Source organism: Tauraco erythrolophus, chromosome 5 (genome assembly GCF_009769465.1).
Source record: "Tauraco erythrolophus isolate bTauEry1 chromosome 5, bTauEry1.pri, whole genome shotgun sequence".
Lineage (NCBI taxonomy): Eukaryota > Metazoa > Chordata > Aves > Musophagiformes > Musophagidae > Tauraco > Tauraco erythrolophus.
The window spans coordinates 54,720,965-54,745,747 of NC_141469.1; the positions used below are offsets into that span (position 1 = coordinate 54,720,965).

The window sequence follows — 24,783 nt, forward strand, 5'->3', positions numbered from 1 at the left end:
ATGCGGTGCGGGAAGATGGCGGCACCGCCGCCGCCGCCGCCAGCCGGGGCGGCGGGCGCTTGGGGCGGCGTGCGGCGGCGCTGCCAGCGGCTGCTCTACTGGGTGCCGGTGCTCTTCATCTCCAGCATCCTCTGCTGGTCCTACTACGCCTATGTCACCCAGCTCTGCCTGCGTGAGTGCCGCCGCGCCGGGCGCCGACGGGCTCCCGTGGGACGGGGGTGGGCGCCGCCACCGCCTCTGCTCCTGCCGGGAAAGCGCAGCCGGGCTCCGGCCGCCCGCGCCTTCCGGGACGGGACCGGCGGGGCGGGGGGCGGCGGCGTTGTCTGTGGTTGTTTGTCGGCGGTGGGGCCGCCCCTCGCCGCCGCTGCCACGCCCGCGGACCGGGACCGGGACCGGGACCGGGACCGGGACCGGGACCGGGACCGGGACCGGGGCCGCGGCCGGGGTCGGGGTCGGGGTCGGGGTCGCAGCGGCGGGCTGGGCGAGCTGCAGAGTGGCGGAGCGACCCCGTCGCAGCCCGGTCCCCCCACAGACGGCCCGGGTCGCGCTGGGCCTCCGCGCTGCCTCGTTCCCCCCGCGACCTGGTCGCGCGTAGTTTCTATTTCCACGCAAGGAAGGAGCCGATCGCACGGGGCTTTTCACGGGCGCGAGTTTTTCCGCCGCGGCGTGTGACAGCCGGGCCCGGAACGTGGGACCTGGGGGACTCCCTGAGCAGACGGCGTGAGCAAAGTTACCGGTCCCATTGTTCTCCTCCCGCTGCGTGACAGCGCATACATGCACATGAATGTATCTACACGTGTACGTATCTATATAAAAACAGAGTCTTCTGTCAGCTAATGTGGAAGCGGGAACAGGTGACAGAACATCCCTGAGTCCCCCCATGCCGCTCTTCAGTCACCTGGAAAACGCCTGGCTCTGATAGCTTCTTGGTCCGCCTTTGGCATCAGCCACCTGCGACTCATTCGGGAGTCGTCCTGACCATGCACCTTGGCTCTCCCTTGGCGTGAGGCAGATAATTAATCACTTACTGGAAGATTGAGCGTGATCTGAGTATTTGTGTGAATTTGAGTAGTCGAGCCAGGAGGATTCGCTAGATAACCAGCTCGCTAGGCTCCCTGGAAGTAATTTCAGTTTCTGTTGCAGTATGTCTTGTAGAAAACAGTTTAATCGTTGAATTTTAGAGGCTGATGTACAGCCTACTGATGTTTCATGAACAGTATTTTAATAATGGCACAAAGGAGTACAAATTAGCTGTTGTCTCCCCTTGTGCCTCAACGGTAGGTGAGGTTCAATAGTGACCGTTGGTCATGTAGCATCTGTTTAAGGAACAGCGGTGAGGGGAATATACCTAACTCAACCTGAGTGCATTTGTATGCCTATATGACTTTGCCAGACTTAAGCTGTTTTCACGTTGAAAATCTCAGCAGTCTGGTACCTAATTTTGGATTTTTTTTTTTTTTTTTTTTTTTAACAGAAGACTGATAAAATTTTGTCCTACAGATACTTGGCTGAGCAGTTGAGACATTAAGCAAAAAACGGTTGGACAGGCCTAGTACCTCTGTTTTGGAGGGAGGTATCAAGAATTGGTGTGGTTCCTATCTTGGAGGTGGCCTTTTTACGTCCTTTCACCAACAACATTCAAATCTGTCAGTTTTAAATGCTGCTCTTCAACTAGAAATCGAGACTTGAGTTGCTCTGCCCTCCCCAGAGAAGGACTGAAGTGTCTACCTCCAGCGCAAGGAAGTGAATTGTCTGGAAGGTTGTGGGAGAAGTTGGCTGAGCAAGCCTGGAAAGGGGAGCTGTAAGCTGACATGAGGAGGGCAAGGATGTTACGGGAGAAACCGACCATATAGTTAACATCTGTCCTAATGTACACAGCCCCGAGGTGCTTACACAGTACAGTAGGCTTGATTTGGGCACTACTGTTTGAGTGATCTATTGTATTTTTTTCTTATGTGTTAATTCCACATAACAGAGGAAGATTGGGTTTTAGCTTACTTGAAAGCGGGTCCCTCTTAAGGAAATGGCATGCTTGAAACTTGCTTCAAACTATGAACTATGGTACCATGATTCATTGAGGGCCGCTCGAAGCAAAAAGCCTGCAATGGGAGGGGAGGAATCCTGGGGCTCTGCTAAAACATCTTCCACTGAATTACTTTCTATGGACAAAGGTGATTTTTTGGTTTGTGTGTTTTCCCCAACCCCATCCCCCCTTCCCCATTCTGCCTGGCTCACCAGTTTTTGAATTCAGCATAACAGTTGTCCGCGACTTCTGCTTATTTCATCTTTTATCTGTATCTGGATGTTTTCCCTCGTTTTGGGTGTATTAAGATGAAATAAACTTACGTCTTGTCTTACTAATGAATATTTAGTGTAAACAACAGAAGGAATAGCTAACAGCTCTGCGAACGGCAGGAATAGACTGTTAGCATTTCAGCGCTTTCAAGCCAGCCTGTCTGCTTAGTGCATCTTTTATTCCTGCAGCGCTGACTGCTGACTGCTAAAGAGAACGTATATAGCTGCTTATTTTGCTGCAGCTTACTGTCGTTGATGCTAACAACGACGTGCAGGGAACAGTGTTAACCATTGTGCAGCAGGACTGAGCAAGGATAGTTGTAATGTAAATGGTTTGTTTGAGCTTTTGGTGATGAGAAAGTGTTTCAAATGTGGTATTTTGAATGTTTTTTAGCAATTTCAGCTGAGTGTTGTAGGAGGGACATTATATTTTAAATAAAAAAAAAAAAAAGAAAAAGTCTAAGATGATCCCTTTCATCTCTAAAGCTGAGTAGTTTCATCCCTAAAGTGTTGAATATCATTTTAGAAACGATAAGGGGTTTAGAAACAGAAAAAGGAATCCACAACTTTTAGCGGTGGTATTACCATGTCCAGAGTTCTCTCTCTTTTATTAGTGGGTTCAGTTAAGTGCTCACGCTACCTTTAAAGAAAAGGAAAAAGGTACCGAACTAGCAAACTGTTGTCTTCTTCCTGCTGGCTGTAGAATTATATGTGTAAATGAATTGGTTTTAAAACACCTGACTAAAAATTGCTTCTCTCTAGTCCAGTTCCATTCTCTTGATTTTGCTGGTATTGTCATCTCACAACTATCTGGTAGCAGTAGTTGTCTCCTTCCCCCAGATAACTTCCTTTGTGTTTAAAATTACTGGGCCTTTAAGTATTCCTTCACTTACAAAAATTTGAGTGTTTTGTTGTTCTTCCTCTAAAAAAGATGAGGAAATACAGGCAACGTACAATGAGTACTTTGAACTTTGATAGCTGAAGCTACTGAAATTTCGGCTGAGGATATATGGAAGAAGAGTAACATGAAGTGCAAACAGAATTCTTTCCCCCAGCTCCTACATCCATGTGTCTGTACTCAGAAAATACGTATTGGATTCGGCAAACTGTATTCAAATAAAATAGTTATTCTTATGTCTTCCTTCTTCAGTGTGTCTCTGACTCAGGTTAGTAGAGCTGTAAGGGACTGAAGAGTAGTTATCCACTCCATGCTTTGGGTAAGGCACAGCCAGTAGTTATTTGCTGACAGTTCTTTGTCAGAAATGTTATTGACAAACTCAGATGTTGAGATCTTTTTTGTTATTGTTGTTCCGTTTTGTTGTGTTTTGTTTTCCTGCCTGTTCATGATTTTAAGTTGAAGGAAAATGTGAAAATTAAGAAGGAAAATATGAAAATTTGACAGTGCTGTGACAGATGTTTTTAGTGCGAATATCAACTGTGCTGATGAAAGGGTTATCCAATGATTAGAAATTGATTGTATATGTTTAGTTTAAATGCATTTTTACATGTCACTGGTTTGAATTCTAAGGATAATGCTTTTGCTCAGGGAATAATGTCCAAAAATGCTGCTTGAATTTGTAATTTTGAGGAAGGAAAATACATTTGCTGTGGAACATAGAAACGAGCAATAAACATTTCCTGGCTACTTCAGAGAAGGGAAAGGAAGGAAATATTGCCACCTGGTGAGTGATTTGCCTGATTTGGAAAAGAGTAAGTGACTAGTGCAGTTGAAGAGGGAGATAAGAAGACATTCACAGTACAGTCAGGAGATCTCATAAGCCACATGTTTGGTTTTGGGGGTGAAATGTGTGAGTGGAGTCTGTCCACAGCTATGTTCCGTATGGAACAGAAAAACATGGAGTGACATCCAGCTGCTAAAGACGTTAATGATCATGAAAGATTTTTGCTGGAGGATCAGATTGATTAGTGCTGAATTGAGGTTTTTGACTCTGTGTAACATCAATGGAATGGAATTATAGCAGGATAAAAAGCTGCTTAATTTGTCACAGTTTACAGGCAGAATTAATGCGTGCCCTGTAGGCATGGCACCGTGTCATCAGGGGATCAGAAGCGGCAGAAAATATGGAGATAGAAGCTGATAGAGGCAAAAAAAAAGAAAAGGTGGAGGCCCAAGATTTGATCAACTGCATTTGAGCTCTTTGCTCAGTATGTTCTCGAAATGGATCAAAGGATTTATGGTACTTGCTGCTCATGTCTCGTAATCATCTAGAGCTTATATTTGGCTGTAGAAATACAAGTACGTTGTAACATTGCAGTTGTCTGTTGTTAAATACCAGTTAAATACCCTGTCTGTACATGGCCTGCTAAGGTAGCAAAGGACTTTGTTCAAAACAAATTTGTATTTTTATACCGTCTTTTGCAAATACCACATTTTTTCCTCTTCTGAGATCCCTGGTTACTTTCAGAAAAGTTTCAAAAATGACAGCTGAAGTAAATTGGCTTCTGAATTTTAGCCAGCAGTACTCCTGTGTGTTTCTCAAATTTCATTTGATGTCTTTCTCAGACTTTCAGAGGCAGCTGCCATTCTCCACTGCTGAAATTGGATTGAAGTCTATGTTAAGTATGACTGGTTATCTCTCCATGTACTGCCTGGTGTACTACCTCTAGGTTTTGTGTCTTGAAATTTAAACCATGGCTTTAAGATGAAAACATAAGGTCTATGGTGAAGATACAATTATTAGATAAGATTGTGTTTTCAGTTAGAGATTTAACACTGCTTAATACATAACAACTTGAGCAGACGTCCTTGTCAGGGTGTACTCTTTGCTAAAAAGGATGTGGTCATACTACTTCTCTAGAATTAGTCTTCACTCTTCAGTTAGTCCTTGTGACTTGGAAAGTAAATGGGAAGTTTGTAAAGAGGAAAGATTAGATCAGTTCTTAGTCATGCTCAATTCAAAAGCAGTGGTTCTGTGACCTTACCTAAAAAGGCACCAAATAGCAGCTTGCTGCTGGGCAGGTGGGCAGTGATGTAGTTTGCTGGGCACAGAGTTAAAATGAATTTGCTGAAACGTTCACAAATACTGTCAAATCCAAATTTTTGGGTTATGGATGACTACTTCTGCCAACCTTAAATCTCCCAGAAATACTTCTGTTACTTTTGTCCTGAAGCAAAGCACTGGTGGCAGAGTCTCCACCTTCTCACTCCAAATCAATGCAAATCACTGCTCTGTCTAGCAAAGAGGTAGTTTTTATTGCAAGCACTGATTTTTTTCTAAAGGACTATTGCAGACAAGGATAGAACGCCTGTCACAACTATAAAACACTTTTATGTGTACAGAGAGTTGAGTTAAACTGCATCTATAGATCAGCGTTTTACAGCTTCAAATATGCTATAAAGATAAAATACATACTTAGTTTTGTGAATCAGATCCAAGATGTTAAATCGTATAAAAGTTTGAGAGAAGCAGCTATTTATAGATGTGGCTGCAGAGTCTCTGAATCAGATGTATCTTATTTTCCCATTCCAAAGTTTTAAATATTTAAGAAATGTGCATAAAATATGGAAGCAAGATTTTGTATATCCACTTCCATCAATGCTTTAAAAAATTAATTGCTTTCTTTAGTATTTTTTTTAATCTGTTATGTTTACTGCTCAAGAACTTCAATTTTGTGTTTAGAAGTCAAGCAAAATTTAATGTTAGAAAACCAATGCAAATTTTTTACATTAATTTTGTCTTACAAAGTATTTTGGATTTTGCGGTAGCAATGTATCTTGCCATGTCTCTAGCTACATGGAGACGGATGCCTACTTAATTTTTCCATGGGTGAGTGAGAATAAAGATTTCTAGAGAAAATGAGCTGTAGTTCAAGAAATGGGCAATCCATTTCTATCACTGAATTTAAGGTCTGACTCAGTGCAAGGTGCCTAGCCATGTGGCTTCTCTTCTTAGCAAACTAATTTGGGGATGGAGTTGTATATCTGGCACTTTTGAGATAACTGTGGTGCCTCTTTGCCAAGGCAGCATTCCTAATGCTGCACGGCTTTCTCCCAGTGAGGAAGACTGCCAGCAAGTGTGGGATGAATTCTCGGAGTCCTTTCCATCCTGGACTTTTTCTTATCTTTTGTAATACAACTCTCTGTCCTCAGTCACTGTTGGTTTTTTGCAAGCACAGGCTGTTTAGCAGCGTTGACTACTGAATGTGCCGTTCCCGTTTCTGGCTGCCCGTGGCTCTGGGCAAGCAGGGAGCGATGTCTCTGGCTCAGGAAATTGGCATCTACGTTGGCCGAAGTCCTGCGTATGTCCCAGCCTGATCCCTAACTCTGATGAGCGCCGTCTGCAAGCTGTGTCATGAAACAGGGAGGCTCTAATTATGTGCCAGTCTGCCAGTACTGAACTGTAAATGGCATCCTGACGCTTTAGCAGTGGAAGGATGATTCTTCATGAAATTGGCCCCTGCGGTATGTCAGCCGAACAGAGCTGTAACTTTTTAATGACTTCTTGAAGGCGGGTTATGGTTTTATAATTATCTCCATCTCTGGATACATGAGAGTATCGTTCCATTCCTCTCTCAAAGGGTTTTATCCTGTTTTCTCCCAGATTGTAGAAATTGCTTAACGGTTGGGATTGTGTGGCCTTCGTGTTTATTTTAGGCATTGTAGACATAAATGCTTTTTACCCTTATTATTTGTATGCTATTTGAGTACTAGTAAGTGAATTTCCAGTATTTAAGCTGATATTTATTAATGACAGGATGCACAGTCTGACCTACTTTTCTATGCACTACCAGCGGTGAATATAACCCCTTGGAAGAGAAATGGGAAATCTACCAGAAAAACTAGTATAAATGATTCACAGAACACTATATGGTCATTTGCTATTGAATAATATAGCGAAGCTACGTCACTGAATCTACTGAAAAATACACAATTTGGTTTAAATAAGTACATCAAGTGTGCTATTCAGAAGGTGGGGAAAATAGCAAACGTTTCTTTGATCAAATCCAAAATTAGAAGGTGTTTTTTTGCGTTAAAAAGTTATTTTCCTTGCACTTAAAATTATGTGAATTTAGAATTATAAGCATCTTGTGAAAATTCTAAGAAATCTTTACATTGTGGTCATTCTACAAATAGAGAAAGTTTAATTTTTAAGAGAAATTTAAGACAGTTTCATTTGTTTAAGAGAAATTTAAGACAGTTTGATTTGTAAGGGCTTTTTTCTTTTTTCCTTTTTGGGTCCTCCCAAAGCCATGTCTTATCCAGGCTCAACCACCCCTGGCCATGCAGCCTCTGCTCAGAGGATGAATGATCCAGACCCTACCAGCTTGGTCACTCTCTCCTGGACTTGCGTCTTTGTTGTATTGGGGGGCCCAAAGTCCCACAGTGTTCTGGATGGGTCTAATGAGTGCTGCATAGAGGAGAATAATCCTTTCCCTTGACTGACCAGCCGTGGCCCTGCTTATGCAGCCCAGGAGACCAGTCGCTCTCCCTCCTGCTCGGGTGCTGCTGGCTCGTGTTGAGCTCACACCCCATCAGCATCCCCATGGCCTCTTCCACAGAGCTGCTCCAGCCCAGCAGTGCCCAGGCTGTTTCTGTACAGGTTCAGGACTTGGCCTTTGCCCTCACTGGCATTCGTAAGGGTCCTGTCGACCCTTTCCTCCAGCCTGTCTGGGTCGCTCTGGATGGCAGTCCTGCATGTGAGCCTGTCAGCTGGTGTCCCCAGTGTGGTGTCATCTATAAACTCGATGAGAATTCATTCTTCCATAGCATTAGTTAAGGCGTTGAGCTGCACTGGTCCCACGGTACATCCTTGCATTGTGCAAGATACATTAAAATAGTGACTTTCACTCCAACAACAAACCCAAGTTTAATACATCAAAGTAGGACACCATGGCTGCTTGGCCTTTCAGCAGGAGTTGCCTCATGCCTGCTGTTTGAAGACCAGCCTTGTGCAGCCATTTTAGTTAGTAAAACAAATGGTTTTGGTGGAAAAGGAAAAGCACCATGAGGTTTCGATGACTTGGCACTTTCTGATCTCTCTGAGATATCTGTTGTGGGGTGGTTAATTTTCTTAAATGACGTGACCAAGAATGGAACATAAGTGTAAGAAGAAAATTTATTCTCTTTCATAAATGCGGTGACTTATACATGATACCTGTGTTCTCCACTCCGTGCCTGACATACCTGCGCCTTTCTGACTCGTGCTATCCCCAAATCCTATAACCTATGGACAGTTTCTGAAAGGAAATGCTAGTTTTGTCTACTTTCAGTTTTCATGCCTTGGAGATCTATGGTGTCACTGAGTATTGCTGGCAAAACAAGTTCTGGAGTCTGACACCTTCGCCTCAAGAACAGAACATCTATAAACAGTAAAACATGTAGAACCACAGTTAAAGAAATAACTGTTCTTCAGAGGTGGCTTTTCTTGTGTTAAACTTGGGCAACTTCAGATAGGTGGAGGTGCTGACTCTCAGGAACTGAGTCTAGGAACAGGAGCCAACAAGCCTTATAAGCAATTGGCATTGTCTACCTATTCTTGTGATGAATGTACATAGCCTAAAAGCTTGATAGTGTGTGGCCTTAAGCCTGTATTGTTTGATGATTACTCTTCCTCTGTGCTTGAAAAACAAAAGTTTAAAATATTCAGTTAACAGCATTTGCTATTTAAACATCATTTTTACTTTCTCCTTTTTCTCATTTTTCAGTGACAATGACAAATATTGGAGAAAAAGGTAAGATTTTTATTAACTGTTTATAAGTGGAATTCATATATCAGGGTGTTGTAGTAGTTTACTAGTAGAATTGAGATACGGATCTAACCTTTTTTAAATAAGTGTAATTTTTTGTGTTCCTCAGCTTCTTTTATTATCCTGCTGTTCCTGAATGTAGCTTTATCCATTCCAAATAGAGATGAGAAAAATCAGAACATTTTACTCCTCTTACCGGCTTTCTGAAGTGTCAACTAAAATAATCTTTATATTCTGTTTTTAAAAATTTTTATTCATAACGAGGAAAGCTCTTGTAAAACCAGGACTTCTAAAGATGAGCAAGGTGTTTGTGCAGTGTGACATACTTAAATGGGAGGTGATGCAGTTTCTTTTTAGCCAGTGTCTTTGAAAAAACAGAATCCTTGAGATACATAAACTTTTCAGAAGATAATAAAACTCCTTGATTAGGTGTCATTAGAGTTCCTACCCCGAGGCTGTAGCATGTTTACATTGCTTTTCCAGATGCTACAGCACAACATGGAAGTGCGAAGTGTGGGGCTGTGACGCTTTTGGAGGAATGGGTTGGGAGTTAGGGGTTACATTGTATGCTTTTTACGTTTATGTAATTCCAGCAGGTGTTATTAAATGATCAGCGACTCCCTCACTTAGAAAAAGTGTTTGCCAATTAAGAAACATTTACTTGAAAAACGGTTTTTAGTTTGGTGATCTCTCCTCCCATACAAGTGCATAAGTGTATCTGCAAACTTCAGCACCTGCAGACTTTGAAATACTTCCAGTTTCTTGCTGGTCTGTTGTGTGTGTGGGGTAAATGAGTGTGGTGGCAGGCATTGCTCACAAAGCACATTAGAATTATCAGCAGAATGTATCCAGGAACATTACATTTCCTTATTCTCAGCTGCTCAAAGCCTTGGTGAGCCTCAGTCAGGAGAAATTTACCCTGGCTGTACTTCTACCCTAAGTATTTTCAGGGCTGGAAACTGGGCAAATGGGGCTCAGCCCTATTACAGCTTCCTGCACTTTTCCAGGCAACTCTAGCCATGCTAGCTATTTCTAAATGACTTGCCTTCAAGCAAGGGATACATCGTTTGGAGGTGGGGTTTTTTTCAGAAAAAGAGTAAAATAGAAGGATTTCCGCTCAAGAAGCTGCAGGCAGCTCTTCTTTTTCTATCTCAAGGGAACTGAGGTTCTTACATTGGACTCTCAATGCCCACAGACCCAGTGGAGCAGCATCTTGGTAGCCCAGGGTCTCCACTGCGGTGCAGGGAAACTGGGGGTAGGTGACCTGGGATAAGTGACTGATCGGGACCTGGGCCAGGTTGGAGAACTGAGGTGCAAGAGCAAACAAGAAGAGCTTAAGTCTTGCGCAGGTTTTAAAGGGGAAACATGGGATAATGTCTTTAGGCTAAAATTTTGTCTTTCTCCAGTAGTCTTTTTTTTTTTAATGTATGAAAAAGGAATTTTCTTACCAATCGCCGTTACCATTATTCTCACAACAATATAGATGCAAATTAGTGAACACATGGCGTACAGAACTAATGTAACTTGCCCTGCCTTGCCCTCACTTTGTCATCTATATACTGTTTAAAAAATGACTGGTTTTGTTTGAGTAAATCAGGGTTTTTTTAGTATTGATAGAAATGTTCTTGTAAAAATGTGGGCTGTTCCTGCCAGATTGTTGTGCAATAACAAGATGGCTATTTAGTATTTTGTGCTTGATGTGGAGTCCAGTTCAATCGCTAAGTTATACTGATGAGATTTTTTTCAGTTTATAGACATGGCATATGACTCTTTTCCCCTGTCATCCCAAAAGCCTTGTACAGTGTTGCTCCTCAGATTCTCTTAGCTTTTGTTTATTGTATTTTAACTGCCTAGTGAATAGGAATAAATATTTATGGGATTGCTGCTTTTTTGGGTAAGCAAACTTCATCACCAGAAAGGTGTAATCAGTGTCACTTTTGAGGCAAAATTACAAAAAACAAGAACATGCTGAGCTGCTGTTCCTGCATTTATACACACCATCATGCATATGTTATGGAAAATTCTCTAGCACTGAATGGCATTACATATGTGAAAACATGGGCTAACTGTATGAGGGCAATATTTCAGATCGTGTAGTGAAAATACACAAGTTTCCTTTTATGATATTTTTGACAGTCTTAGGAATTTATAGAAGTTGTATAAAGACTATCTGACCTTGTAGTTTCCATATAACCTTGAGCTGTCTATGATCTGAGTTCATCTGTACAGCAAGGAAATAATATTTTTCACCATTGCTGCCCTAGCTGTCCTTTATTTGCAGCTTCTCTTCCTGAGGAAGAAAAATCCAAGAAAATACTCTTTCTTGTGCATTAGAGCAAGTTCATCAGGGGATACAAGTTTTGGATGTAGTGTTTACTGTAGTGAATTGCTTAGTACAGTGAGAGCTTTTAAATGGAAAAACCTATCCATGCATGGCAGGCTCTTTGGAAAAGTTAATGTTACTTTCTGTGTTTTAGTAAAACAACTCAGCATGGTAAATGTTGACTGGCATCTATTTAAAAAGTCTTAAGAATAAATCACTGCCTGTAAAGTATATAAAGGAGTGAATGCACATTTGTATTTAAAGAACCTGCAGGTTTTGAAAAACCACCCTATTGTCCTCCCTCCTAAAAACCTAGCAAAACAAATTGACTGGTTATGGTTACTACTCAGGTATCAAATGCATATCCACTCACAGACTCCCCTCACTCTAGTCATTGTTTAGGTAGTTATACTTCCTTTAGAGAGGTTTTGGGGTTTTGGTTTGGTTTTTTTTTCGCATGGCTAGCAGTTTCTGTACATGGTTTGTAAAGCTGGAAAGCAGAGACCCATCAGTTGAATAGGATTTAACAAATGTGTAAAGAGGGAGTGCTTGCTAAATGATTACGGGGCTCTAATAGGCTATTAACCATTCCCCTCAAACCCTTGTAATACGTGTAGCCTGTACCATGACTTTCCCCACACAGTCTGTATTTGTCTCGTGTAAAGTTGCAGTGCGATATTTTTGTTGCAAAGCTTTTACAGAGCCTCTGTATTTACATCCGTTAGAGTAACTATCTGTGATACGTACAGCATCCGTTTGTAAGTACTATAATATCACTGGTCTGTTAGTATTAATTCTGTTCCTTTTTGATTTTAGTTGTGTGCCTGGTTGCTTACCACATATTTTTCATGCTGTTCGTCTGGTCATATTGGAAAACAATCTTTACGCTACCAATGAATCCTTCAAAAGAAGTAAGATAAACTTAACTTTTGTTTCTGAAATAGCCTAGTCAATTGCCTGTTTAACAGTATTTGAATAACTTAGACTCTGATCTCATGTAGTTTTTCACTGTGTAGAAAAATACAGGTAGTAGTTACGGCTTCTTCGTAGGTGTAAGTCAGATTGCGAACAGCGTAATGACCAGAACAAAAATATTACACCTTCTCTAAGCTTTAAAGGTTTTTTAATAGATCTTTAAAATTAGATAATATTTATGATATTAAGAAGAAAAAAACCTCTTCACTTGAAAAATATGAGTTATTTGAACTAGCAGCTTAAATCTTTGCATGGGATATGCCTATGTGGGCAAAAAAATATTTCTGTATATCTATGACTTACATCTCCTGTCAGCATCTGTCTGTTGTCCTCTGAATTAAAGCTTCTTCCCCATCTGTTTTGGTATAAAGGAACTCGGGGGTTGTTGCGTGAGCACACAACAGGTAAGCTGACACTGGGAAGTCATGACTGGCTAAGCAAGAAGGGAGCTAGTATAGAACAGCTGCATGGAAAAGAGGTCTGAGGTAAATGTATAACTCAAGTCTACATCCAGCTAGTACAGAAGTGTTAAAGAAGAAGGATCCAGTTGTCTTGGAGAATATTAAGATACAAAAACATGTTCAACATGATGTAGCCTCAAGATAATTGCTTTTAGTACAGTTTTGCGTTTTTTTTTTATTATTTGAATTTCACATTCTTTCTAACATTAAAAAAAGAAAAGGAGAAAACTGTCAATAGCCTTGATAAAAATCTTCCCCATGCAGCTTGATACAACCAGTGCAACTTTTTGGCCTCTTCCATCCTGTCTTTGTACAGAAGTCCCTCAGTCCTCAGTAGGTGCTATGGCACACGCCCTCCGAGGTCAAGAGGAATCATACTGTGGCTGCTCTGGAGTTTGAAATATCCATAAATCCAATATTTATTTCTGCATGGACTCATAACTGTACCTCCTATAACTACCAGGCCAACACAAAATAAATAGCTTGTGATTTCTGCTGTCTGTTGTGCAGAGGTTCTTTTCTGAATAGTTCTAATTCACTAATAAGATATGTAATTGTGGAAACAAGTAGATAATTCAAAGTAATTGGCATCTTCCTTGAATTTCACACTGCAGTCTTTACTACAGCTTGGGCTGGAGAGGAGCAAAATAAATTATGAACCTATTTCATTTGGTAATTACATAGCAAAATATATGCATGTATATGGTGACTGTAGCAATAATTAGAAGGGTTTTCAAATCACTGGGCTGATGCCAACAAAGACTTCCAAAACATTTTGACAAATCCTTAGTAATTATAGTGGGATTCTAAAGCCATCATACAATGCTACTGGAGAACTTCAAATGGGATATTAAAAGTATTGAAGTTGGGTAATAGAAAGTAATGTGTGGTGTTTCTGTGTTCTTTGAATTTACACAGTGTTGCTGGCAGTAGGTGACATCTTTGTTGTTCCATGTCATTTTCCTAATCTACTAGAGCATTTTAAATTTAATTAGGGTATTTTGTAACGTTAAGTTGCTGCTTGGCTTCCGGTTTCTAGGATGAAGTCTCGAAATGTAAAAGGATGTATTTTAAACTTAATTGACCTGATTGATCAATTATAGCAAATACTCATTTGAAGACTGAAAAACAGATAAAGCTTTTGTGTTTTGGTTTTTTTCATGAATACTGCAGCTGGTGCAAACCACACAGCCTATATATTTCTTTTTAAGCTTATATCAACTTTTTACACATATGAAAAGCACTGAAGCTCCAGCAGCAGTTTCTCTTTAAGAGACTTTGAAGGACTTCACTTTAGTATGTGCCATTCTGCAGCTGTGTGTACCAGCTACATGCAAGCATTGTGTGAAGGTGGGAGAGAAGATGGTTTCCCAGGCAGAAAGGTTTTGTAGACTTAGGACTTCTCTGAGAACCAACACAAAATGATGGAGCAATAGCTCTGTGTACATCAAACAGGAAGCATTAAAAAAAAAAAAAGAAAAGTATTCTGAACTAAGTTCTGCAGTGAGAAATCCTACGTATCCCAACATAAATCAATTCAGGTGTTGGCAATAGCGTATTCTTGCCAGGGAAAAAATGAAATGTGACCTGAGAAACTCACGCTAAATAGTAAACCTCCAGCTTCTGCTGGAAGATTGTGAGTTTTTTCAGGAAGGTAGAGTGGTGCCTTCTCTATGGAAGTGAGAATAGGCTCCTAACTCTATGTTTCTGTCTGCTTTCACAGTTTTACTTGCATCATTTTCGTTTAGGAAAAAATTTAGAATTATTGTAATGACTAGCCTTTCTGTAGACATAAATGCTGTGCAGAGGGCTTCTGTTTCTGGTACAGGTTAGAGACAGCCACTTTTCCTGCCAAATACAGACTTCTTTTCAGAGGTGATTTTGTATCTTGTTTCTCTGATAGAGATACCAAAGACTTTGGCATCTGCCCATTTCTAGAAGCGACAGCAACAAAGCTGTGTTGTAGAGGACTAGAGTATAAGAAATTTGGACTGCTTCATATATGCTGTGCATTTCTTCCACCCTCTCGGCTCTTAGTGGAGCAATGTTTGTTAAGGCCATTTTGGTCAGTGACAGAAGTTGTCCTTTTATGCAGGAAGATGTTAAGATGTGGTTGTTCTGTCATACAGGACACCCATCTCTTCCTTCTCTCAGCCAATTTCTGAAGTAAAAACACATCCTAACACCTGCATGAAGAGAAGAGCAACTCTCCAGTGGCAAAGAATAAATGGGAAAATGCCAGACAGCAGAAGAGAAATAAAGCTATCTTTTCCGCTATTACTAGTAGTGTATTTTCTTTCAGTTAAAGGCGTGACATCCCTAGCTTATATTCACTACCTAATATTTAGTATTATGGAAGTAAATTAACTGACCTTTCAAGGGAATGGCAAACTCTTTATCCTTCTTTTGAAGAGTGTCGCTTATTACTTCTGGAAGCATTCAGCATTGCATCGATACCAAATCAGAAATAATTTTAATTTTTGTCTTTAGTTGCCATAAACTAAATTAGTGGTCTTAGGAACACCAGATTATTTGATGTAATAACTTGTACATGCTGCTAATCCATTTTTATATAATGAATATTTCTTTCTCTTTAAATCTCTACAGATACTTATTTAACTTGAAATTTGGTAACGTATCTTTATTTTAAATGTTATTCCAGTTTCATCTATCATATTCAGACAAGGAATCCCTAGAGAAGGAGCCTAGAGGTGAATCTCAGCAAGAAGTCTTAAGACGGGCAGCCAAGGATCTTCCTATCTATACACGGACAATGTCTGGAGGTAAATAGGTGTTCAAGAGACCACTGAAGGCAGGTGTCTTGATGTGCTGCCTAAACTAATGGAAAAAACATTCAAAGGTTTGGATTGTAGGGAAGAACTGCTTTTCATACTTCATAAAATAACAAAGCGACCCAAGAACTTAACTTTAATGTAGCTTTATGCAGCTACATTTATTCAGCAGGAAGATTGTTGGAAAGTAAATTGCTGCATAAATTTTGGATTTTAAAGTGGATTGACAATGCCTTGCTAAATGTTTGCAAACTGGCATTAACAAATGACTTGTAATACTAACAAACTGCAGAAGAGACTGTAGCAGTCTTTAGCTGCATTCTTCTTTCATAGATTAAAAAAATAATCACTGTCTGCATGTCATGTATAGCTAGATAGATCACAGTAAGAAACTGTTACTGGTGTACTTTCTGATTGCTCAGTTGCAAGAACAAAAATTCTTCCCAGCTGAGAGGTGATCTTTACCTATTGATATTGTAAGCTTGTGAATGCTGGCTAGCTAAGCAAATTCAAGAGATAATCTCAGATTGTAAATTAAAGCTGTTAGAATAAAAACTTAAAAGAGCTATATTGTTCAACAGTCGTTAAAGGTTTTCCAGTTTAGTGAGGGTTTTGTGGATTTTTTTGGTTCATTTGTTGTTTTACAGAGCTGAGGGTTTTGGAAGAAAGAACCCTGATTAGCATGATTAGCAGAGATTGCAAAAACTGAGCTTTTTGGGTTCACTCTGCTAGATTCAGCACTGCAAGTACTTAAAGAATGCTTCAGTATTTGCAACTGCTTCTAATCATGCTGAAATGCTTTCCTGGGTGTTCTGCTGGGCTGAGCTGCTAGTATTTACTTTTGTGCAGACTTCAGGAATCAGAATGTGCAACTGTATGTTGAGATCTAATCTTGGAACTTTTTTCTTTAGCAATCAGATACTGTGACAGATGCCATCTTGTAAAACCAGATCGTTGCCATCACTGTTCTGTGTGCGACAAGTAAGAAAATATTTTAAATAAGTGGTTTTCTTAATAAATGGATTTTTTTTCCTTGACACTTTTATTTTTTATGCATAAATTTTTCAGGTTTCATGTTTTGGCTGAGAAGCTTTTTTTATTCCTTAGATTTTTTTCGGGTTCAGGTTTTTTGAATTTGTTACTTTCTAAGGAAGTCTGTAACTTGCTCTAGTTCATTTGGTGGCTTTCGTGATGCCAACATAGTTTACATGGTTTTACAGATTCTTTACATAATGGTTAAAATTATGAATATTAATAAAGAACTTTCCTTAAGAATGTAACCAAAAATAGCTGATAAACAAAAATTTGCTTCTTTTGTTAGAATCTGAATAAAGATCACTACCCATCTCAGTCTAATCATGATGTCACTTACATCTTATCTGAGGTAAAAAAACTTAATATCCTATTTTTCATTGGATAACTTGCAGGTTATTTTTATTTAAAGAAAGAAACAACCAAACATTCGCCATTTCTATCTGAAGCCATAAAATGAAGTTTTTGTTTGTCTAATGCAAAATGAAGTTCACCTCCGTATTCCCCAGAGGTCTAACTGCTTTCTAATTTAATCTTTCTTTTGGCTGTTCTTTTCTCTGACCGTTCTCCAGTTAGCTTGGATGTCTGTCTGTTTCTCCACTCTTGCCCCCAGCGATTTAGATTTCTAACTTTTAAGAGAAGGGGCTTCCTCAAAGGTTGATTTATTCTTAGCTTTAAGGCTATTCCAAATACTCTTCGGCTGATCATTCATAAAACCTTCCAACGTGACTGTGAGGCAGAGGAGGCTTTCCATTTTTGTCCAGCAAAACAGCAGAGACTGAAAGAGTAACTGAGTTGAGGCAGAAAGAGGATCTTGGTTGTGTCGTATGGGATGGTGGTTGCAATGTGAGATAGGAACATACTCGTGTCTGAGCAGGGTAGAGGAAAAGGGTGACCTGTGTTATCCCGTGAAATAAGAGTGAAATTTGCAGAATGCCATCAGTTAATATATTTTGTAGAATACCTTTGTTTTGTCGTTACCTTGTCAAAATTCACTTACTTCAATTATATCTGATTTTCTTGTGCATGTTTTATTATGGAGAGTGATAAATTGCAAAAATGTGTGGTATTTTTTATACAAGGTAAGTTCTTAAAAACCTCCTGTCCATCTGCATATATTTCTATAGAAGCAAATCATGTACTTGGAAATGTATTTAGTTGCATTACTAAATATGTAATAATTGAATTAGCCCAGTTTCTAAGTCTCTGTCAGAGAATAAACAATAGTTGAAAAACCTATTCAGAATGAGAACTAAATCCTAAAGATGAAGTTATAGATTTTATTTTCTGAAATCACTGAGCTCTTGTCAGAACAAGTGTTTTGAGCTTGGGTTACCTGCAGTTTGCTTGTAGGTAAACTGTGTTATGTGAATTTAGACAGACATCTTCATTAAATAGATTAGGAGACCAATAGTACATATGGGTAATTCTTAATCTGTATGTGAATAATTTAAATCTGACACGTTAACTGCTACTGACTTTTGTTTTTCTTTTGCCTTTTGCAATGCTTGGAATTCTGTTGGGTTTTTTTAAGATGCATTTTGAAAATGGATCATCATTGCCCTTGGTGAGTGTACTGTTGACTTTCTTGTCTTACTTTCTGATTTAGTAAAATAAACTCTAGAGGGGCCTGTTATGAAGGTGATGCTTTGCTATTAGTTGTTAGAGTCAGATGCTTATGTGAATTTACCGGTCTTGCAGGGCCATCAGAGTTATTTACTGCATGTCCTCTTTTCCTAGGTGTGAGATGAGGAAAGAAGTTCTTGTATCATTTTTCTTAGCCCTTTGAGTTAGGTGACTCCATGTTTTTACGGCTAGGATGAGTTAGACTTCTGGTCAATAAGAAATCTTCTTTTAAGAATTGCATCTTTTTTGCATGGACTTTGAGTTCGACTATTACTGTGGCTTAGTTGCATAATGATGAAATACTACCCTAGGTTCAAAACCAAAGGGAAGGGCTGTTGGCCATACTGAAGCTCCTGGGACAGCTTGAGTGGGCTTGTTGGAAACAGCAAGTTAGCTCTTTTAGTTTTATGAATTCTTTGTTTTCTTTCATTTTTCTCTTCCTTCTCCCTCCCACCCTCCCACCTTTTGCTGCTGCATCAGCCTGCACAGTGGTTTCGTTTTCCTGTCTTTTCTCAGCAGCCAGTGGGTAGACAGGATATATAGTTAATTTTATGTCAGTTTGGCAAGTATCTCACAGAAATAATAAAAGATAAGTGTTTAGTAAGGTCCAAGTTAAGAGGATTGAGTGATAGATGGCAGTTCTTCACCACGTGAAACCGATCAGAAAAGAAGAATCTCCTGTGTTGCACAAAGTGAATGGTAGATGGTTCTAAGCAGCTGGTTTGACCTTCTTAAATCAAATTCCTGGGCAGAGGAGACTCTGTCCTAGGGGAGGAAGGGATGCTGGGCTCCTCCTGTTTGTCTTGGTCCTGTCTACAGCCTTTGACATAATGCAGTATGATTTAAGAATCTCTTATTTTGCAGCTGCACGGTAGACACAGTTAAAAGAAATACTTAACAATATAGGGTGGAGTTAGTGCCTACATATTATTTTGCTGTAGGGATATCGGCATGTGAAACTTGATGATGCTTAGTGTTGGTACTGTGTTTCTTAAAAAAAAAAACCAAACAACAAACAAACAAATCCCACCAAACAACAAAACCCCCCCAAAAAACAAACCCAAAACCACAAACCAAAACACAAACGGATAAAACCATTGAATGTGGAACAAATTTCTTATAAGTAAAAAGGCTGTTTCATTTTTTCAGCCTTTTTATAGCTGTCTTGTAGAAAGCTGTAAGAAAAATAGCTGTCAGGCTATTCCTGACAAAATATCAGTGAAAAGTCTCAATATCACTATTATTCTTCAGTGTTATAAGCGCTTCCTATAAGCTTTATGGTCTGTTTGGGATTTTTTGAGTTACCCTGCCTTAGAATAGTACATGAAAATGTCCTTCATGTAAACTTCAATTTCAGAATAAAAATTTATTGCCTTAAATACCAAATCATAAACTGAGGACTTGTGTAAAGGGGCAGCAAAGTGATATTTAGCTAGAGCATAGACTTCTAGAAAAATAAACTCCATTTTCCTCTTAGTAGCATTTGCTTATTTTACCTGTTTGCAGACTCTTTGTATCCAAACATTAACATATGCAGTTTGAGAGATTATTTATGTTGCTCATTGTTTTTATCTAATATGCAATGAGTGCAAAAACAAAAAACAGACATAGAGAAGGTACTTGAAAGATGTATAACACTTCTTGATGGAGAATTGTTCCTTTTGTACTCACAAGCAACAGAAATGCACTGGGAAAAGAGGTATTGTCTTGTTTTATTTTTCCTGAGTTGAGTGGCTGACCACAGTTCCTTGCTCACCCTGAAAAAATTAACTATGTGAAAGTGAGAAGAACTTTGAAGTACTGCGCAGATGCTGATCAAACTTTATAATAGTTTCCTTTAAAAGCCATGTTCAAGGGGTCTTTGGGAAGTATCGTGGCTATTTTACCAGGAAAAGTAAGGGCACAAATCAGTATAACAGGTGGGGTTTAGCCCCCCCTGCAGACATCATTAGGTTCTGCTTTGCTTTTTGTGTTGTGATTTTTTGGTGGGAGCAAGTTTGGTGGGAAAGAGGTGAGAAAGAACCTGTGTGATGCTTAGGGAAAGCAGAGAAATAGTAATGGGAATTACTATTTTGATATTCTGCTAGGAGAAGAATTTCTGGACAGACAGGTAAAAATGACCTAGGGAAAGAAAGGTGAAGCCTTTGGAAGGCAGAGGCAGTGAGACGGTAGTCATATCCTAGCCCCAGGTCAGCTGTTTTCTGCTTTTTGGGAGGCTTTATTTTGGCTATCGCTCCAGTACTAATGGAAGTGCTGTGATAAATGGAAATACTTAAATCTAATTGCCCTCTAACTACTCAATGCAGAAATAAAAGCATTAGTGATTTCTATGCTGGTGCTTCTGCTACTCATAGGATAGATGGAGCTGCAGGCAGGAACGCGATGGCTTGAGGCACCAAAACTGTAATTTGTACATAGTAGCCCTGGTATTAACAAGATGCATTAGCAACACCTTAGGAATCATTTGAAACATCTCCCCTTTGTCTTTTGAGTCATCTGAAAATAATTTAACATCTCCTTAATTCTGTGATGTTTTTGTTAACCGAGCTGCATCACCTTCAGTGCCGTGTGATTTATTTTTTTACCTGGCATTTTCAGCAAACTAGCTCTTGAGATAGAAAGGGTATCGCTTCTTGTTGTACTTCAAAATTAATTGTTTTAAATGTTATCTGTAATTCACGTTTTAACTTGGAATGTTCTTTTGTATGAATGTTTCACTGCAATAGCACACCATTATTTAGCAAGTCTGTGCATTTATCAGTTTTACTCTTCCTCAAAATGCTAGACTTTAAATCTAACTACCATTCTTGGGTCTTATGATTTGGTACTGCGTGTTCAAATAGCATAATTACAAAACCTTGGTGTTTACTTTCTCTTTAATCTTTTGATGAACTATTCTCTTCCAGTAAGAACTCCTCAGTCTGTCAACTCCTTTGTTAAAGCTGCGGGGAGTGGGATAATTTGTCTAAGTTTTTTTTAAAATGTGTGTACTGTATGCAGTAGTGCAGAAGAACAATGAGGTAGAAATCTGTCCTTGATTCAAGAAATTTCATCACTGGCAAATAACATTTCAATTTCCTCGCTAGACTGTATCACAAAGTAAAAACTGTCATAAAAGAATTACCATGAAAGTAGAGTTATCATAGAATTCTTGTACCTGAATTGCTTGGAGTTTTACCATGGAATTGCTGTCTTTGACATATTTAATGAAGAAGGCACTTAACTGTGGAGAATTGTAAATTTACTTTCCAATAAGAATCATGATGAGCTTAGAAACATACCTTCTCTTTGTGATTTTTTTTTTATTAGAACAATCTCTCGTGAGTCCTTCTTAATTGTAGTTTATACAGATGCTTAGCTATTGCTGCATGTTTAAATGACAGTGCTAAATTTAATTTTTAGCCAAGGTGGCATGTTTTGTAAAAACAAAACCAATAACAAAACAAAGAAACCCCTATCCACCCTGAGGATGGATAACAGTAGTGTAAAGTGAAAGTTTATTTGGTATTTTAAGATTTTACCCTATTCTGATTACTGTGTATCCTGCTATTACCATCACTGTCTCCCTGAAGAAGAGAATAGTTGCAATAACTTGTCCCATACTTCTAGAAGAAGCTAAAGGTGAGACTTGGCCATGCCTTCTTATTTTTTTTAGACTTATTTTTCAACATACAAGTGCTTTCATGGATGTAGTCTTTTCTTAATTTCTTGATTTTCTCCTAATGTCTTTCTGACAGCAGTATCAATTAGTTAAAGGTATATGGATTTTTTTTTTTTTTAACTCGTGGAGAGTTACGTCAAAGTTAGCAGTGCTAATGATAACTTTGGTTAGCTTCTTAATGCAACCAAGTAGAAGAAGAAGGAAGCTGCGTACCAATAAACTGTCCACGGGCAGCACTCCAGTATTTTTTGTTTGGTGGATGTAACGTAGTTACATGTTTAATAGTGCTCTAAAATTCATAAGACAATATATTGCCTCTAATGGGAAGCTGCTGTGGTACTAAATGTACCCTCATCATGTGATCCTGATCATAGTGTATACTAGTTGCTCATTGTAATGTATAAATTCTTCAAAAATGGGAAACAGGTGAACTTGAAGCCCATAAATAAAAAATAATAAAATGAGATTTATTTTAACATTTGGATGTATATGTAAACATTCCTAATCTTTTTTTTATTTATTGTCATGTTGTCACTGATACGGAACATTTTCTGTTTACTCGAAAGTAGTATCTCCCTCATTATTTTATATAAATGTAAATATTTTTAGAGATCTCCTGTGAATACTCTGAAGTTTTAGAATCTTATTAATAAAGCTTACACTAATATGTAGTATCATTAATGAAGGACGATGTGGATTAAATGAAACTGCTTTTATTCTCACAAAATTCAATCGATATTGAAAATCTTGGCTTGTAACTGTCTCGGTTGTTATGTACAGTATGCCTAATGGTAAAACATAGATTCCTAAGCTTACTTGCAAACTAAAAAAGTAACTGTCACTGCAGTCGCATTTACGTCAGATGTGCTGGGAACAGATTTTATACCATAAGTCGAAGCTGAATTTCAGTAAACTATTGAAAGTGGTATTACCTGGTAAAGTTCTTTGGGTTTGTTTTTGTTGTTTTGGTTAGAATTTCTACACTGATTTGCGAGTTGAAGCTAAATACATTTCAGTGGCTTGAGGCATCACAAATAGGAAGCAAAACTTGGTTTACATACTAATATTAACTTTTTTGGAGTAAATTAATTTAATTCTAAATTGGATGAAAGGAAAGAATATAGCTTTCTTTACATTCCATTTTTATTTTTACTTTTTTTTATCAGGGTGAACAACTGTGTAGGATTCTCCAATTACAAATTTTTTCTTCTCTTCTTGGCTTACTCTCTACTGTATTGCCTTTTCATTGCTGCAACGGATTTACAGTATTTTATCAAGTTTTGGACAGTAAGTACTCTAATATATGTACTGTCTTCAAGCTTGTGAGAAGTCTGAGATTTGAGGCTTTACATTGTAATTTAGCATCTCCTAATACGAGATACAAAAGTTTATCTAATAATTATAGCCCTCTTTTTTTTCTGTTTATCAGTTTCTGAAGTTTCACTTTTTCCGACATTGTTTTGAAGCTGTGTAGAACAAGTATGTAATTATTATTTAGAAAATAGTTTACAAGGGAATTTATGTTTTATGTGGGTTTTGTTAACGTCTTTTAATGCTATGCTATGAAAAGGGACATTTCTAGTATTTTAATTATGATTATCTGGGTTCACAACTTACGATATTACCTTCTTAGGTTTGCAATATTTATGCTGTAAGTATTCTGAAAAGGCTAATTAAACAAGACAATTTTTGTAAAGATAAATTATTCTCTTCTAAAAGACACTTCAAAGTTCAGATCCAAATTGCAGGTTCTTGTTGTTGGTATTTACACTTTCTCAGGAAAGGGCCTGTTTCCTTAACTTAGATGCTGTCAACAACGTAATTGCACGGCCCTCAGTAGGTAGAAGGTGTATAATTAATTTATTCAGACTCTTGTTGCATGGTACGTTTGTGTCTGCTCTGAATTTGATTTCGCTGAATAGTGGATTATTAATAATCAAATTAAACAGCTATTTCCCCAATTCTAACAGCATAATTTTCTTTTATTTTTAGAATGGCCTTCCTGATACTCAAGCCAAGTTCCACATCATGTTTTTATTCTTTGCTGCAGCTATGTTTTCTGTCAGTCTGTCTTCTCTCTTTGGGTATCATTGTTGGCTTGTCAGCAAGAATAAGTCTACGTTAGGTAAGTGGATTTAGTGCTTCTGTGTTTGACAGCAAAGAATAAATAATAGATGTGTATACTATATGTATGGGGTTAATGGAAAAAGTGGGCAATCCTATGCAGGGTCCTCGGATCCTGATTAGAAGTGCCTGCGTCTGGTAGTGTCCGGTACTGACTCCTCAGTTCTGCTGTTCTGCAGAAATTCTCTTTTCCTCCTGCCCCAAGGGGCCAAGCTATTAATGAACTTATCCTCTTCCTCCCACTTCCTCCCATGCATAACTTGTTAACAGAAACTGAGTAAGTTAAAAAAAATAAAAATGAGATCACTTTGTAATAAATGTTAGGCACACTAAAGCATGCTCGGACAAGCGCTTCTCATTTGGCATTCCCAGCCCCCAGGTCAGAGTCCTCTGATCTGGTGTCTCAGTCAGGGCACTGGCTCCAGTGCGTTGTTCCCACCCGTGCCCCCTGCGGAACCAAAGTTCCTCTCTTCAATTTGACTACAGTTTCATTTAAAAGTTCTGAAAGGCATAGCTATTCATTCCAAAACTTTGCCTGTACTGGAGGCAAGGAGAGAAAAAGAAAAGGTGGAAGGCAGGCTGGTTGTGGCTCTGGCGTCGTGGGTTTTGATCAATATGTATGAGCGCAAAGAGCCAACGGCAGGGAACGATCCGGTACAGAAGAACAGACTTTAAGGCAGCGCTTCTATATTTAGCAGTAAATGAACAGGGAGATCTCACGGGCAGTTTCACAGTTGTGAGTCTTGTCCACCACATAATCATAGATGCATAGAAAGGGCGCTGTGT

General features: G+C 39.0%; 1 protein-coding gene across 1 annotated transcript in view; it reads left to right on the forward strand.

The window, feature by feature from the left end:
• ZDHHC2 (zDHHC palmitoyltransferase 2) overlaps positions 1-24,783 on the forward strand; it is a 28,485-nt gene continuing 3,702 nt past the window's right edge. The window contains exons 1-8 of the mRNA XM_086611642.1: positions 1-172; positions 8,962-8,988; positions 12,143-12,237; positions 15,425-15,545; positions 16,466-16,535; positions 18,121-18,153; positions 23,040-23,160; positions 23,866-23,998. Of these exons, the coding sequence (XP_086467768.1) occupies positions 1-172; positions 8,962-8,988; positions 12,143-12,237; positions 15,425-15,545; positions 16,466-16,535; positions 18,121-18,153; positions 23,040-23,160; positions 23,866-23,998 (772 nt within the window). The remainder of the gene's footprint in view (positions 173-8,961; positions 8,989-12,142; positions 12,238-15,424; positions 15,546-16,465; positions 16,536-18,120; positions 18,154-23,039; positions 23,161-23,865; positions 23,999-24,783) is intronic.